Source organism: Mchenga conophoros, linkage group LG10 (assembly GCF_057382185.1).
Source record: "Mchenga conophoros isolate Kocher_MC1m ecotype Shallow Benthic linkage group LG10, M_conophoros_male_GT1.1, whole genome shotgun sequence".
Classification (NCBI taxonomy): domain Eukaryota; kingdom Metazoa; phylum Chordata; class Actinopteri; order Cichliformes; family Cichlidae; genus Mchenga; species Mchenga conophoros.
Window position 1 is genome coordinate 21406314 of NC_140535.1, and position 15598 is coordinate 21421911.

Consider the following 15598-nt stretch of genomic DNA (forward strand, 5'->3'; position numbering starts at 1 on the left):
CCTTAGAAAAACCAGTCTTGAGATATTTCTTGGCCCAGTCTTGATGTTTCAGCTTGTGTGTCTTGTTCAGTGGTGGTCGTCTTTCAGCCTTTCTTACCTTGGCCATGTCTCTGAGTATTGCACACCTTGTGCTTTTGGGCACTCCAGTGATGTTGCAGCTCTGAAATATGGCCAAACTGGTGGCAAGTGGCATCTTGGCAGCTGCACGCTTGACTTTTCTCAGTTCATGGGCAGTTATTTTGCGCCTTGGTTTTTCCACACGCTTCTTGCGACCCTGTTGACTATTTTGAATGAAACGCTTGATTGTTCGATGATCACGCTTCAGAAGCTTTGCAATTTTGAGACTGCTGCATCCCTCTGCAAGATATCTCACTATTTTTGACTTTTCTGTGCCTGTTAAGTCCTTCTTTTGACCCATTTTGCCAAAGGAAAGGACGTTGCCTAATAATTATGCACACCTGATATAGGGTGTTGATGTCATTAGACCACACCCCTTCTCATTACAGAGATGCACATCACCTAATATGCTTAATTGGTAGTAGACTTTCGAGCCTATACAGCTTGGAGTAAGACAACATGCATGAAGAGGATGATGTGGACAAAATACTCATTTGCCTAATAATTCTGCACTCCCTGTATAGTAACTCCCTCTACTCGGGCCTCCAACACTCTTCTCTTTGCCGGCTTCAGTTAATTCAAAATGCAGCTGCGCGTCTTTTAACAGGTACGAGAATCCATGAACACATAACTCCAATTTTAGCCAAATTACATTGGCTCCCTGTTAAATATCGCATAGATTTTAAAATTATTTTGTTCACTTTTAATATTCTGAATAATTTAGCGCCCACCTATCTCTCTGAACTACTCCACTTATACAATCCCAACAGAGCACTTAGATCGTCCAACCACAGGCTCCTAGCACAACCTAGGTCTCAAATGAAGTCGAGAGGTGACCGGGCCTTTGCATCCGTGGCACCCAGACTCTGGAATAACCTCCCTGTCCATATTCGTACTGCCGAGTCTATCCAGTCTTTTAAATCACATCTTAAAACTTATTTTTTTACTTTGGCTTTTGATTCTGTCTAGTTGGCTGGTCTAGCTTGTTGTGTTGTTACCTATTGTTTGTTGTCCTCTTTTATTGTTTTTTTTTATTGTATCATGCTTTTACTGACTGTGAAGCACTATGGTCAACACTGTTGTTTTAATATGTGCTATATAAATAAATTTTGATTTGATTTGATTTAAAGAATATACATGATCACTTGCTTTTATCTCACCCTGTTCCTTAGCATACTCCTCTGTCATACTAATGCTCTGCATGGCCTATCCCTGTGGTGTTCCCGTTTCCTTTTGTGTCATAGCTCCTTATTCAACAAACTTAGACAATGTTTCCACTATGCCTCCTAAACTTCTGAGTTTTTCTCCAACTATTAAACAAGGTATTTAATTTATCTACCGGTAGATAAATTAAATACCTTGTTTAATAGTTGATTCGACATAGTGAAGGCCTTCACTATGTTGAATCATGTTTCTGCAGCAGAGGCAATAAGATACACGTGCATTGCCTCTTTTTATTTACACCATCAGACAATATTGGTGACTTTTGTTCAACGCTCATCTGAAAAGAATGTGAGGTGTAGTGATGGGTCCAGCAACACTAACGCACAGGCGCATATATCAAGCTCACAGAGTGAAACCTGTATCGGTGCGTGTGTCGCTTTAAGAAAAAGTCACGTGATCGATACAGCTGCTGTATCGCTCATTTCCAACGCGCCAAACTGTGTTTAAAAGGTACCGAATCCGCATCCGCCAACGGAATGAGTCACCAAAACAACAACACGAAATTACTCTCGCAAAGATTAAAAAAAAACAACAACAAACAAATAAAAAAAAATTACACATCTCTCCATAACAAAATGGAGCCCGAAAGAAAAAGAAATGTTTCTGCTGTGTGGGATCATTTTGATCTTTTAACTGCAAATAGTTTGTCTGTCTTTGTTTCAGTGTAATCCATCAGCGATGAGACTTGCAGTGTAAATTATTTATTTCATTTTATGCAGGTTAAATGTCGTATCTGTTCTGCATTTCTTACACAAACATAAACACCTCAGTGTTTAGGCATTACAGAGCCAAACATGAAAATGAGGAGACAAACACACCGAGAATGAACACAGGTAAACCTATATAGACACTGAACAGCTTTATCATCTTTTTTTTTTTTGCATTAATGTGTGTTATTATTTTGAAAACAAGCATCTAGGAAGACCGTTCTGGATCAGGCAGTCCTGAATTGTATTATAGAGGACTGCCAACCTCTTAGTATTGAGGAGAGTGTCAAAGAGAAACATTCCAAGATCAGAGGATCCTTTAACGTACTGGGGGAATAGGATGACCTTTTCCACCTGGCTTTACATTTTTTGTGTACCCCAGCTTCATCTATGCCTGTCAGTTTTCCAAAACTGGGGAAATGGTGTCAACCCCCCCCCCCCCCCAAAAAAACACGCAATAAACTGAATGCAAAAACTTATTTTTTTGAATAGAAATTTATAACAAACTCTGAGTCAATTACATTTAAATGGGTGATATTCAGAATACTTTGTTTAATTTTCACTTAATGTCATTCACAATATATTTTAAAGATGTCTACAATATGTAAAAGATATAAAATGATTCCATAGAAAGTACAATACCTTACAGTGTATACAAGAATGACTAGGTCATTAAATCAGTGTCTGTTGTGTCAAGTAAGTTGCCTGCAATGATATTTAAGGTCCAGCAGGTGTCAGTATGGAGCAAAACAGCAACACTGTGTCTACACAGTGTTGCTGTTTTGCTAGTTTGAGGAATGTGCTGAAACGCTTTATGAAGCCTCATCTACCCATTACTAGTGAGGTGATTACAGCCTTAAGAAACATGCTCCGTTTGCCATTTGTCCCTATATTTACAGCCAACTATATAAAATGCTTTGCTCTGCCAGCTGCAGAGAGTGCAACTGTTAAACAATTCTAAGATAAAATCACGAGCTCACTCAGTCATTAAGTAGTGGAAGGAGAGTACACACAACGTAAAGTATTCACCAGTCCAAACTTGTTAAAGACATTTTCCTGAAACAGACGCATTTGAGCTTTAGACTTCAATTTAAGTTGATTCAACTTCATTGCCAGGGCTGACTTGGAGTTGCTCATCTTGCTCATTAGATTCCGATGAAGAGCCAGGAACAGAGCTACCAATTCTGATTGTTGAAACATGTTCTGAAAAGTCAGTGACTTTACACCTAAGCTAGCTAAATTGCCATTTTTTGAATGACTTGAGTTCTGAAAGGTGCTATACAATAAAAATAAATCTAATAGAAGCATGATAAACACTCACCAGCCACTTCATTATTTACAGCAGCCAGACTGCTTTACAACTCAGTAAATGTATGTAGATTTAGTTCAAACCTGACAGTGATTTTCCAGAGTAACAGGGTTGCTGATGGCAGGTTCTCATTTCAATCTGCTGTGATGCAATCAGACCCAAATCTGATGTTCCCTATATTTTGTCAAGTCCGTTGTTCATTTCAGAGCAGAACTCTTTCCAGTAAATTTTGAGTAAAACTACAGTCACCTGATGTGGTTCAAGTCCAAGTCAGATAATATTGAAAGCCAAGCCATTAAAACACTGAGACTAAAAAGTCTGTATTTTACTGAGCGCCAACCAGGTGTTGTTGAATTAAAATTCAAGCCTATTGTTTAACACAATGATGAGAACACTGGTTTCATGTCAATAGTTTATTCAAATTACAGCAACATCAGCTCTTAAACATCAAGCAATAAATGCTTTCCATCTTCACATAAAGATCCAGTCCAAGTCCTCTTTTCACCTGAGAGAAAGGAAATAGACTGAACGATGTGCAAAATAAAAAGCCAACACAGATTATAGTGAAAATAGGCTAACAATTCCAAAAAGTTTCTTTATTGCATCATGTTATTTTTCAAACTTCATCACTGCATTTCTCCAGCAGAGGTCACACTAAACAGACCACATTATTGCTAAAAGACAATTATAGGACTTAAGACATCTGACCCTTTAATCAATAACTCAACATGCATGTATCTTACCGAGCTCTGGATTCATGTATACTGAAGCAGAGTCTCTGCAGCCACTGAATCAAGTTCTGAGACATAAATAAGAGGAAGTTAATGTCAAGAAGCTTTCGTCTAACAGCAGAATGTAACGCTTCCAACTTTCTGTTCAGAAAACCAACAATCACCACTGAACAATCTGACGGTAATTCCAGCTTTTCAGTTTAGGTTTCATCACCACAATTAATGATAAGTACTTGTCATATAGAGGAAAAATGTTACCTGATAAATTCACTGGACAGTGAACTAAGTCATCATTTGACAGACCTGATAATAAAAAAAGGGAGACATCAGAATATGCAGCACACTTTGATAAGCATCAATTTCTTTAATTTGAAGAGACTCAGAAAGGTGGATTAGAGACAATCGTCAGTTGTCGCATCTGACGGCACTTCCTATTCCAGGTTTTCATCATTGATACAGCCACTCAGGGCTCATAGGACTCTTAGGAAATGCATTTCCAATTAACTCTCCTTCGCACAACAAAGCACACTGAAGTATCACACAATGATGAATAGCATTGGATTCAATTTTAAACAGATTTTATTTCATTGGACAAAATGTGGAAAGCTTTTTAGGATCAGACACAATTATACAAACAAATCCCAGCAGGATTTCAAATGATGTCAATTCCATGTGGTGCACAGTGAGTACTTTAAAAATCAGTCCTTGTTGTACAAAGGTGAGCTTATCTTTAAATACAGTCAGGTTTGTTATAAGTGTACTTACGAAGACTGGCTAGGCATGTCTTCAGATGAATCTCAACCAGCTCACTTAGAGACATCTGAAACAAAGTTCAAAATGGTGAGCCACTTGAACTGATCAAGTCAATTCTAGACAAATTTATTCTCACTTTGTGTTCAGAAAACCAATGATCACCACTGAACAATCTGCCGGTAATTCCAGCTGTTATCAGTTTAAATTTCATCACAACAGAAGCAGCCAGTTTTTCTTGCTTATGGGCAGGAATGGAAATTTACCTGTGTGTAACAAATCCACATCTGTCCACTAGTTCAGCTGGGAGTGCACGCACCATGCAGACAAACATCCTTCACGGATGCTCAAGTTCTCTTCCTTTACCCGGAGGAGGAAACCGTGAGCGTGTGAGTTCATTTGTTTTGACATGCATCAGAACTACATGGGTTCAGAACTATTAAGCCAACCTATGATCCTGGTTTGTCATCCTCTTGATCTGGCATCTTCCGAGTAGCCTGAAGAGCAAACAGAAGTTAACTTCTACTCATGTGAACAGACTTATTACCACAGAGCTTTTTTGAGACTGAGGCTCAGAACAGTGAGTGAGAAACATCGTCAGTTATCGCATCAGACGGCACTTCCTATTCACAGTTTTCATCACGGTTACAGATGTATCAGACAAAGAGCTGGGTCCACTTTATGGTCACTCACCTTCCAAGGACACAAGGAGACCACAGGATGACTTGAACAGAACAATTTTTGTACTCATACTGTGACCCAAAAGCGCTAGGTCCACCTGAGAGTGAGAGGAAAATAATTATTATTTTTTAAATCCTTCTATGGTGTTCATATTGTTACTCAGCCATTTGACAGCTTTCTGAGAATTCAAAATTCACTATTTTATGTTCTTCACACAAAGATAAAGAGAATGAATGGGTTTGAAATAATTTGCATAACCACATTTTATCAGTAGCATAAGTGCGTCAGACTTTCAGAAATATGATTTTCCAGACTCATGGCAGACATGAGACATCGAGGAGGCATTCAATGCTTGCATTAAGATATGCAGAAAGCAAAAAGCACAGGACCAGCAGTCCTCCCCACGTGGCTACAACATCACAACTAAGAACAATGCTAACCTTCAACTTTAACGAACTGAAATCACGACTTAAACACGCTTACAAACTAACCTTTAACGCAGAGCCTTTCATCTAAAAACACGGCAGCCTTCTCACGTATCAATGCACTTCGCAAGTTCAGCGAAACTAGCGACAATGAACCACACTGGACGAGAAGAGACCAAAAGGGCGAACAATGTGCGTTTGCGCGTTTTTATACTGCGGCTGTCGCGGAAATAAAACGTCAGTGCTACTTCGGCTTTCTTCGCATTTTGTCGGAGAAAACCGTCACTCACTTGCTCCAACGCCTCGCTAGCTTTGATAATCCTTTTCTTTTCTTTTCTTTTTTTTTTAATAACACTTTAATTGTGGTGATAGATACTTTTTTAAATGCGTGTATTTTAACCATTTGAACATTTTTGTTTTATTTATAACAACATGCCGGATTTTTTGTTAGCATTTTAGCATCTAATTACCAGCTAAGAGCTGTATTATAGTGGTCATCACCTACTTTTGTGTGTTATTTATTTGTTTATGTGCTCAAGCTAGTAATTTATGTTTGTCCACTTAACTGTGAATTTTATTTTTTTTCTCCCGTTAACAAATGCAGCTATTTCTTAATATAAAATGTGACCTGTGACCGCACATTGTCGCTGTTTGACAGCTAACTCTGTGTCTCGTCGCTCATTTCAGAGTATGTGGGTCTTCTCTCTGAGGCTGTGGGACCGTCATTTTGTTCTGAATTTGTTTCCTCTGCGGACTTTGGATAACACATCTTCTGAGTGCTTCAGGTAAAGATTTTTACAACTTGCATAATCCTTGACCAGCAAACAGGCCCGTAAGGAATGTTAGTTTGGGGTCTGCAGTGCTGCCATGAGAAGTAGTAGTAATGACAGTAGTAACTTTGTTCAGGTGACTGTCTACGTTTCTACAACATTTGGTGAAAATCCATTAAGATTTCTTTGTTAAAAAGAAAAACTTTATTTGTTTGTGTATTTCTGCATTACTGTCCATTGACTACTAAAAATAGAATTTAAATTTTAAATTCTGACAAGCTTAGAAGGCATTGTGCTGCGTGGATTCTGTAGTTCTGTGGGTGATTTATGAGAAAGGGATAAATACAAGAAGTGCGTCCTCTTGCAGTGAATGAAACGTGTGCTTGTAGTGGTGATAGCGGCTTCTTGAAGGAGGTGTGTGTTCATGCGTGTGTGTGCATCGATCAGCTGCATCAGCATGTTGCCACCTGTGAAGAAGGACCGGGTTATTACTCAGCTCCCAAAGGTTAGTCAACACACACACACACACACACACACACACACACACACACACACACACACACACATACATACATACATACATACATACATACATACATACATACATACATACATACATACATACATACATATATATATATATATATATATATATATATATATATATATATATATATATATATATATATATATATACACACGCACGCGCACACACACAAACCCCATGATTGTAGTTGAATCTCCTACCCTTACCTTATCGCAAACCTGACCCTAGTCTTAATCCTCAATAAAGGTACTCCACAATGACTTCTGTGTTTATCCCCATGGTAACAAAAATCTCCATGGATACAAAAAGGCACAGGCTGTTAACCTTGCTGCCATCTGGCAAGTGATAAAAAAAGTATCTCCAGCCGTGCAGCCTAACCTCAGAGCATGAAGAGACGGAATCTCCAGTTTTACATCATGACTGAAATGAATGTTGAGTCTTTATTCCTGAATGGGTCAGTTTATCCAAGCATGATAAAACATGGACATGTTTTTTTATAGTGTTTTAGTGCAAATGCAGCGCTGCACACCAAAGAAGGCTTCCACCCGCACGTGAAGGCTGCATGCCAGGTCCAGAAAGCAGACACAGTGAGGTAAGGTCACATAAGGATTAATAAACACTCTCTGCCTCCCATCATGCTACTACACACATCTCTACACTGTGGGTTTAAATTATATTAATGAGTTTCTGATTAATTTGGTCTTCTAAATCACATTAGACTGACTGTGTCAGCTGACGCTCCTGCCACATCTGACCACTTTCTGTTGGTGGTGTTTTTAAAGAAAAGGCTAATGGCATTTATTTTTACAAACCACTTTTTTTTAAAAAAAAAAGGCCAAAACCATTGACTTTACTTAGATGTTTACTCCTCGTAAAGAAGTAAATCTGAACAAACTAGTCTCATGTAAATACAGTAAGGTTTATGTAGGATTAGGTACATTTTAGCCTCTCTTTACCATCCCAGTGTGTGAAAAGGGAGGGGGGGGGGGGCTATGAATAAAAATAGCTGTAATTCCTGCATTACTGAGGCAGTGATGCAGAACTCCTTAAATTAAGTCTTCACTTCACTTTACTAAATTCCCAATGCTTCCAACATATCAAGTATTTATGTAATTAAATGTTTGAGTGATTTCTCCATGCTGTGGAATACCCTGCTGTGTATTTTCATGATTTTGAGTGAATGCTGACAGTTGTGGATTTCTGTTCTCAGCTTTAATGTTGCTAAGGTCATCGTCGTGGGTGATGTTGCAGTTGGCAAAACGTGTCTGATCAGCAGGTAAGAAGCTTTTATATAGCTACAGCTCTATATGTTATATAGCTTGATATATAGAGACATGATGAACATGACCTCCTGAAATTAAAACTGAATGTCACAATGGGGGAAGAAATGTGATTTAAGTGAACATGAATAGTTTTTGGTGTCAGACTGGCTGTTCTGAGTATTTCAGAAAATGCTGATCTACAGTTTACAGAGAATGGTCAGAAAAAGAATCTAGAGAATATCCAGTGAGCAGTAATTCTCTGTGGAAGAAACACCTTGCTGATTTCAGAGTTTAAAGGAGAACGGCCAGACCGCTGTTAGAAAGACAAAAACAAGTCAAGCATCCACTGGTATGCAGAAGACCATCACTGAGTGCACAGCATGTTGAACCTTAAAGCAGATGAGCTGCAGCAGCAGAAGACCACACCAGGTGTCACTCCTGTCATCCAAGCAGGAGACTGAGATTTACAATTCACAGAACCTGAAAAAATGTTTCCTGGTTTGATGATTCTCAATTTGTGCTGAAACATTCAGAGGTAGGGTCAGAATTTAGGGTAAATAGCATGACAACATTGATCCCACCTGCTTTGTGTCACTGGTGTAATGGTGTGGGGCGTGAATTTACCTAACACTTTTTGTTCACCTAAATTACACCTAAAGCATAACATACTAAGGCAGAAACTTTCAATCACACCTAAAGACACTGAGCATGTGCACAGAGCTGAGGCTCATTTGTTTTTCTCATCCTCATTTCTAGGGATGGGTATCGTTTAGGTTTTATCTGATACCAGTGCCAAACCGGTACTTTTGAAACGGTGCCGGTGCTTAAACGGTGCTCGAACCGGTGCTTAAAGAATCAAGAACACAAACTTTGTCCAAAAACCTCTCATGTTCAGCTATTTTTTATAAAAAGGGTTATCCCCTGCAGCTATAGGGCATATATGGTATCACTCTTGACTGGAAGCAGTGGAAAAAACACAAACTTTGTCCAAAAACCTCTCATGTTTAACTGTTTTCCACTTTTTCTTTGGTCTTTTTAGCCTTTTTGGCCAGGGTGAAGGGAGTATCTGCCATCAAACAAGAGGACAGTCGCATGTAGCTATGATGATGTTTGCTAGTTCACCTTACATGCATTAATGTAATAACGTGGTTAGCCTACTCAACGTAAATTACACACGAACAACATTAAGCTACTCACGCAGAGAAGAACGGCTGCTGCTGCATCATCATCCGTCATCATTTCTGCTACACTGGCAGGGCTAGGGGCCAGGACTCTCCTCTTCGTCTTTTTGGGGGATGTTGCTAACTCCGGGTCTGATAACTGGCAACCCACCCGCAGTAGATGTGCTCGGTGTGAGGTCTCGCAGCAAGCTATCAAATATGGCGCATTTCTCGGGTTTTAAAAAAACGCTATGCATCGCCAGGTGTTTCATCAGATTCGAGGTGTTTCCTCCTTTTCACAGTATCACCTTAAAGCACTTGTTGCAGGCTGCTGAGTTTGCATATTTTACTCTGAAGTACAGCCAGACTTTGACCGCTTCGCTTTGGGCATTTTTAATCTGTAGCTCTGCTCTAAAAGAACGTACGTACCTGGGCCCGCCTACTACGCTCGCAAAGGTGAAATGATTGGCTAGAATCCAAAGTGTATGACATCTTAGGAAAACAAAAGCACCGAAATGAAGCACCGAAATGTGCGCTGCGTTTCGGTCTGGTTACTACCGTTTATGTCAGAACCGATACCCATCCCTACTCATTACAGGTTAATAGTTTCAGCAGAAACCATGCCACTCAGGATGAAGACTTTTATGATACCACAAATGTCATTTACATTTAATTACTAATGAATATTTGGAATATTTTGTATTTCAGTAGTAGGATGGAATCAGTTTACTGTATTGTTTGGTAAAAATGCTTAAGAAATGAAGCATTTTATTCAACAAATGTTAAAAAGATTTTCATTTTACCTTTCTTAGTCTGCCAGCTGTCCCCTGTTGCTCTCAGGTTCTGTAAGGGTGCGTTTGAGAAGAACTACAAAGCGACTATAGGGGTGGATTTTGAGATGGAGCGCTTTGAGGTGCTTGGTGTTCCCTTCAGTTTACAGCTGTAAGTGTACTTCTTAACCAGAGAGAAACATCCAGTTCGTAGACTGAGCCCTAGGGTCATATGAGTAATCTCCACGAAGAAGTTCAAATATGAGCAGTCTGTGTGTAATGAGATCACATAAATAGATAATTGTGGGGCTGTGCAGCATCCGCCTGATAATTTCACGATCTGGTTGTTCAGGCTGCTCAGTGCGACTTAAATGACATGCCTTGAATTCACTATGTCACCTTCAGATGTGCGTGTACCTGCTGTGAGTGCACATGTAGAATCAGTGTAATATTAAGGTAATCATTTTGGCATCTAGTCAACATTAGGACTCTAGTTCACTTTTAATCCCACTGTTTCTTTCACATTCACCAAATATTCCAAAGACGACCATTAAAGCTCTCGTGTGATCTGTTTTAGGTGGGATACAGCAGGTCAGGAGCGCTTCAAGTGTATCGCTTCCACCTATTACAGAGGAGCACAAGGTGAATGAAGATTCAAAATATTCATTTTTGTCTTTTAACTAAAGCTGGTGAAAGATTCGTGTTCTCGTTCTGACCCATATCAAACTGTCTGCATTTCTCCAGCCATTATTGTCGTGTTTGACTTAAGCAGTGTGGGCTCACTGGCTCATGCCAGGTAAGGCGTTTCCATTACAATGTCATTGTCAGATATTTTCTCTAAAAAGCCGATAAAATGTATGTGTGTGTATATGTGTGTGCATCCAGGCAGTGGCTGGAAGATGCTATGAAGGAAAATGACCCGTCCAGTGTCTTATTGTTCCTTGTCGGTACCAAGAAGGACCTCAGTGTGGGTGAATTTTATGAAAAAATTATGAAACACTGAGATTTGACCTGACATTTTTAATGTAATAGTTGATTAATAAGTTGAAAATGTGAGGTGAGATTGTGAGGATTGTTACTGATTCAAAGCCTTTCATTCAAAATGAAAGGCTTTGAATGATAGGAATTTTTTAGTTAATAATAAAAACTCTTGTCGTCATACATGACAGACTTTAACAGTAATAAAAATATTTCTGCTTTCAATTTTAGTCTTCTGTAAAATGCCAGATATTGGGGAGTTTCGTTCTGATCAGTGAGATTGTTGATAATGGGTTGACTGGTTGCTGAAGTTGCCCTGCAGTGACTCATCACTCTCGCTCTGTCTGTGTTTTGCTCTTCAGTCTCCTGACCTGTTGGCTCAGATTGAGCAGGAAGCCATGAGGCTCTCTGAGGAAATCAAAGCAGAGTACTGGGCCGTGTCTGCAAAGTCAGGTGGGAGATAAACAGTCGGTCATCAAGCCTGAATGCTTTTCATTTTCATGTTTTGTTCTCTCAGTAAACTCTGTGACTTTGTTTTTGTCCAGGAGATGGTGTGAAGGACTTCTTCTTCCGTGTGGCTTCTTTGACTTTTGAGGCCAATGTTTTATCTGAGCTGGAGAGGAGCGGGTCGAGGCATGTTGGTGACATAATCAGTGAGTCCACATTATTCAGTGGTTGTTATCTGGTTGTTAGCACAAAAATGAAAGGGGCTGTGCTTTATCTGTTTATGTTTTTTGTGAGTAGGCAAAAACACATTTAAAAAAAATCTTTTTTGCTTAGACACACGGAGTGTTTTCTAATCTTACCTCCATTGACTGTCACTGGAGTGGCTTTCGACCAACTCACTCCACAGTGGGTCAAAGCCAGACCTTCTCCAGTGAGGTCTGGAGACTCTGTAAGTGCCCCTGTAGCACAGTGATCCACCAAATAAATTGCTATTAATCAAACAAATGTGGTATGCCACTGAAAATTGTTAATACGTATAAAAATGATCTTGGCAGCACTAAAACAAGCCCACTGTGACCTTTACCCCCTCTCATTAAAAAAGAGAATGATTGTGACATAGTAATCTGGGATCCTCTGTCATGAAATCACTCTCTTCCTTTCTGTGTGCAGAGATTATTGCTTTTCGTATTATCCAACTCGCTGCCGGAGGAGCTTCGGGAATGTTTTGAGCAATGTTCCCTCTAAGCTGCGCGCCTGGGCAATTGCGCACTGCTGGCACGATCTCTGCGCAGAAAAAATCTGCGTTGCGCACAAAAATAAAATCTAACCTGAATTGAAATTAAAGTAAATATGTTAACAATTCTGCTTTGCAGTGTTAGTCAGTGAGTGACTGGCTGCTCCAGTATGGGATTAGAACGATGCCACCTTATCCCATAGTCCAGCCAATAATGCGCACCTAATCAATGTCATTGACAGGCCATGACGTCCTTATGTGCCGACACCGGTGTTTTAGCTAGCAAAGCGGCGTGGCTGATGTGGAGTGAAGCCACGTTAATGACAACGTGTACAAGCATTGGAGATGTGAGCAGGACAGACGGAACAATTGATGGAAAAACTGTGGACTTTATACCAGTTTTTCAATTGTGTTGATAGGCCACGTAAAACCAGAGTAATGATAAAAATAAATGCAATGTTTGGTTTTCTTCCTGAATACTATCGTTGTTTATATTTACTGCAGGAAGAAACGGCTAAATTGGCGTTTTATAAGAAAAAAGGCTCGAAAGCCTGTGAGCAAAACCAAAAACACCCCCACCCTTTCCCATTGGTCGAAAAATGTACCATGTCGACCAAACAAAACATGGCATTTGTTGTTTAGGGAGGGGGAAAGTTTTAGGAGTGACGGTGGTGTTTTGAGATGTGAGAGATTTGCAACGTTTAGCGTAAATCTTGTGTAGTCAGTGTGCAGTGTAGTCAATAGTTTTGTTGTGTGTGTCAGAACAATGAGGCGACTGCTGAATGTTACAGGTGTTACAGGAGTGATACATCTCCTGTTGTCAGGCCTGCAGGTATCAGGCTGTGTTCTCCTTTATCTCATAGTGGACAGAAATTAGTTTTTGGAGTGGCACAAATAATTTGTGTGGCATCAGATTCGATGCAGCAAACCTGATTGTTCTATAAATAGTTTGAAATGTTTATTTTTAAAAAACGCCTTGGCTGCATTTTTAGGTAAACAGCTGCAAAAAACTTTGTTGTTTGCATAACTCAGTTACTTTTTTGAAGAAGTAACTATATAATTAATTGCCCAACACTGGTCATTATATACTGTATTTTGCAGAGAGAGAGTACCAGGACTCTCTCCCAGACCACAGACTCATAGTCATAATACAAGTCAGAGCTTTATTTAAAAAGAAAGAAAGAAAGAAAGAAAGAAAGCTGTGTTTTCAAAATTGGAGCTCAAGATATTTTTACTTCCAATAGGGACTAAGTTAAGTTATATAGGAAAAAACTCAAATCATTTTGTGTCCTTGATATTTTACACCCCTGAATGCTAACCACTGCTCTGCTATTGATGTTTCCTACTATAACACAAGCAATCTCTGTTTGTTTGTTTATCCACCAACTCCTCCTACACAACCGTGAGCTGAGAAATCAAAAGTCAAGGCACGCGTGTACATCTTGAGCCCCTACAGGTTCTTATATATATTAGATATGTCAGCATATTCTCTAGCAACCACCTAACAACAGGCTAATATGACCCATTTTTAGGTTTTGTGTACTTATGACACTTTATAAAAGCATCTTGATGTTTACAGTATCATTATTACAGATTTTGACACATTAGCTTATGAAGTTTACTGTATTTAGGGATTATATCAAAAGTTTAATGTCAGATAAATAACTGCGTTTTTGGTGAAGTGGTTCCTCACTAAATTTAAGATGTAAATACATTTTACTGCTTATAAACTTACAATCATTCTTATATTGGTCTTCTATATATTTCTATAAACAACACCCACCACCCCTATGTTTTAACTTTTCTTTGTGTAATTAACCATATCAATGTGCCGATAGCATAAACAGACCAAACAGTAATGTAGCATAGGCATGTATTTGTACTGATGAAGGGAGAACTCCTGTGTAACCAATATGCCCCGTGTTCACTGCATCTGCCAGTTCAATGGTGTGACTTCTGTGTGTTAACATAGATATATCTTTGAGGAAATCTAACCGTTAAGATCCATTCACAAATTGATTGTTCTATTGCTTCCAGTGAGAAAAAGAAAGCTCACATTGCTTATACGAATAACATAAAAGTGAAAAAAATTATATGTTTTTATTTATGTTGCTCACAGGGATCACAGACAGCACAGAGACCAGCCATAAACCAAAGAAGAAGCCCAACTGCTGCTGAGATTGGATGAATATCTGCTGGAAATTTTCTGAAGCAAAACGAAATGGGACGTGCAACAGGAAAATTAAGATAAAATGCGGACTGTACGGCTCGCTGTGAATATCATGAGTAGAACCCATGAAAGAAAGGTCACAGTGCTGATAATAACCTGAGAAGGATTCAGCAATAGGTCAAGATGTAAATTCTAAGTGGTTCCTGTAAACAGGCCTGTCAGCTGACTGATCTGAGCAGTGTAATCTCAGGAATGTTTACAGCTGACTGCGGCGACAACAGGCCATTGTGATGTCCCTGATTATGTAAACGTTTATGAGAAGAGGAAGATTATTCTCCACTACAACCACCATTAAATTGCACTTTGTTGATGCCTTTAAAACATCTGTTTGAAGGAGCGTTTTTCTCCTGCTGAAATGTCAGTGATGGGCTGACTGCATTTTTTTAAAAGAAGGGGGGAGTGGGCCTTAGAGGCCTCCTGTCATGTGTCTCTCTGCTGCTAATTTGATGCGTACGCCAACTCCAGTGACCACGGTCACACCCGTTACACATCCCTCTCCTCTGAGATAACTGTTCTCATGATCTTGAAAATGGAGGGATTGTTTGCAGGAATGGGAAAAAGCAGCAAGCTCAATCTGCTTCCACTGAATTTCGTCAGTAAGCCAGACAGCAAGAACGTGGGTGTGTCTTGGATATATTGTTTTAACTCATATTATACAGATTCTTTAGGTATTGAAATCTTTCCCACACCTCCACAGTGTTGTAAATAATATAAAAGAGGCTAAATTAAATTGTTATCATCACATCTCTAACTATAA

General features: G+C 39.3%; 1 protein-coding gene, 1 long non-coding RNA gene and 4 other non-coding genes across 11 annotated transcripts; 1 reads left to right on the plus strand and 5 right to left on the minus strand.

Annotated features, from left to right (window-relative positions):
* Positions 1-3755: 3755 nt before the first annotated feature.
* On the minus strand, positions 3756-6168 carry LOC146565859 (uncharacterized). 2 transcript variants are annotated; one of them, XR_014894166.1, is made up of 8 exons: positions 6011-6168; positions 5532-5616; positions 5288-5335; positions 5105-5198; positions 4854-4908; positions 4347-4391; positions 4101-4156; positions 3756-3862 (listed from the first exon to the last, which is right to left on the minus strand). It is a non-coding gene; the product is annotated as an uncharacterized LOC146565859 (long non-coding RNA). The 2 variants fall into 2 exon arrangements; XR_014894165.1 differs by having other exon boundaries at positions 5105-5335.
* LOC146565860 (small nucleolar RNA SNORD65) lies at positions 4232-4304 on the minus strand. The gene has a single exon (XR_014894239.1). It is a non-coding gene; the product is annotated as a small nucleolar RNA SNORD65 (small nucleolar RNA).
* On the minus strand, positions 4466-4543 carry LOC146565861 (small nucleolar RNA SNORD49). The gene has a single exon (XR_014894235.1). It is a non-coding gene; the product is annotated as a small nucleolar RNA SNORD49 (small nucleolar RNA).
* LOC146565862 (small nucleolar RNA SNORD65) lies at positions 4983-5057 on the minus strand. The gene has a single exon (XR_014894238.1). It is a non-coding gene; the product is annotated as a small nucleolar RNA SNORD65 (small nucleolar RNA).
* Positions 5414-5485, minus strand: LOC146565863 (small nucleolar RNA SNORD49). The gene has a single exon (XR_014894234.1). It is a non-coding gene; the product is annotated as a small nucleolar RNA SNORD49 (small nucleolar RNA).
* LOC146565864 (ras-related protein Rab-34-like) lies at positions 6125-15412 on the plus strand. 5 transcript variants are annotated; one of them, XM_085289282.1, is made up of 12 exons: positions 6125-6453; positions 6632-6729; positions 7162-7219; positions 7762-7853; positions 8472-8537; positions 10524-10625; positions 11031-11095; positions 11198-11249; positions 11339-11420; positions 11794-11884; positions 11977-12084; positions 14731-15412. In XM_085289282.1, exons 2-12 carry the CDS (start codon positions 6635-6637, stop codon positions 14787-14789), a joined length of 870 nt encoding a protein of 289 aa, XP_085145408.1. In that variant the 5' UTR covers positions 6125-6453; positions 6632-6634; the 3' UTR covers positions 14790-15412. The 5 variants fall into 5 exon arrangements, with proteins under 5 accessions (XP_085145408.1, XP_085145407.1, XP_085145411.1 ...); XM_085289284.1 differs by having other exon boundaries at positions 6126-6453; positions 7082-7219; positions 14731-15411; XM_085289281.1 differs by having other exon boundaries at positions 6125-6729.
* Positions 15413-15598: the final 186 nt, after the last annotated feature.

Coding starts and splice junctions, on each gene's coding strand:
- LOC146565864 (XM_085289281.1), top strand. CDS start 6,635: ATGTGGGTCTTCTCTCTGAGGCTGTGGGACCGTCATTTTGTTCTGAAT. Junction 11,250..11,338: donor GGCTCACTGGCTCATGCCAG/GTAAGGCGTTTC, acceptor GTGTGCATCCAG/GCAGTGGCTGGAAGATGCTA. Junction 12,085..14,730: donor GCATGTTGGTGACATAATCA/GTGAGTCCACAT, acceptor TGTTGCTCACAG/GGATCACAGACAGCACAGAG.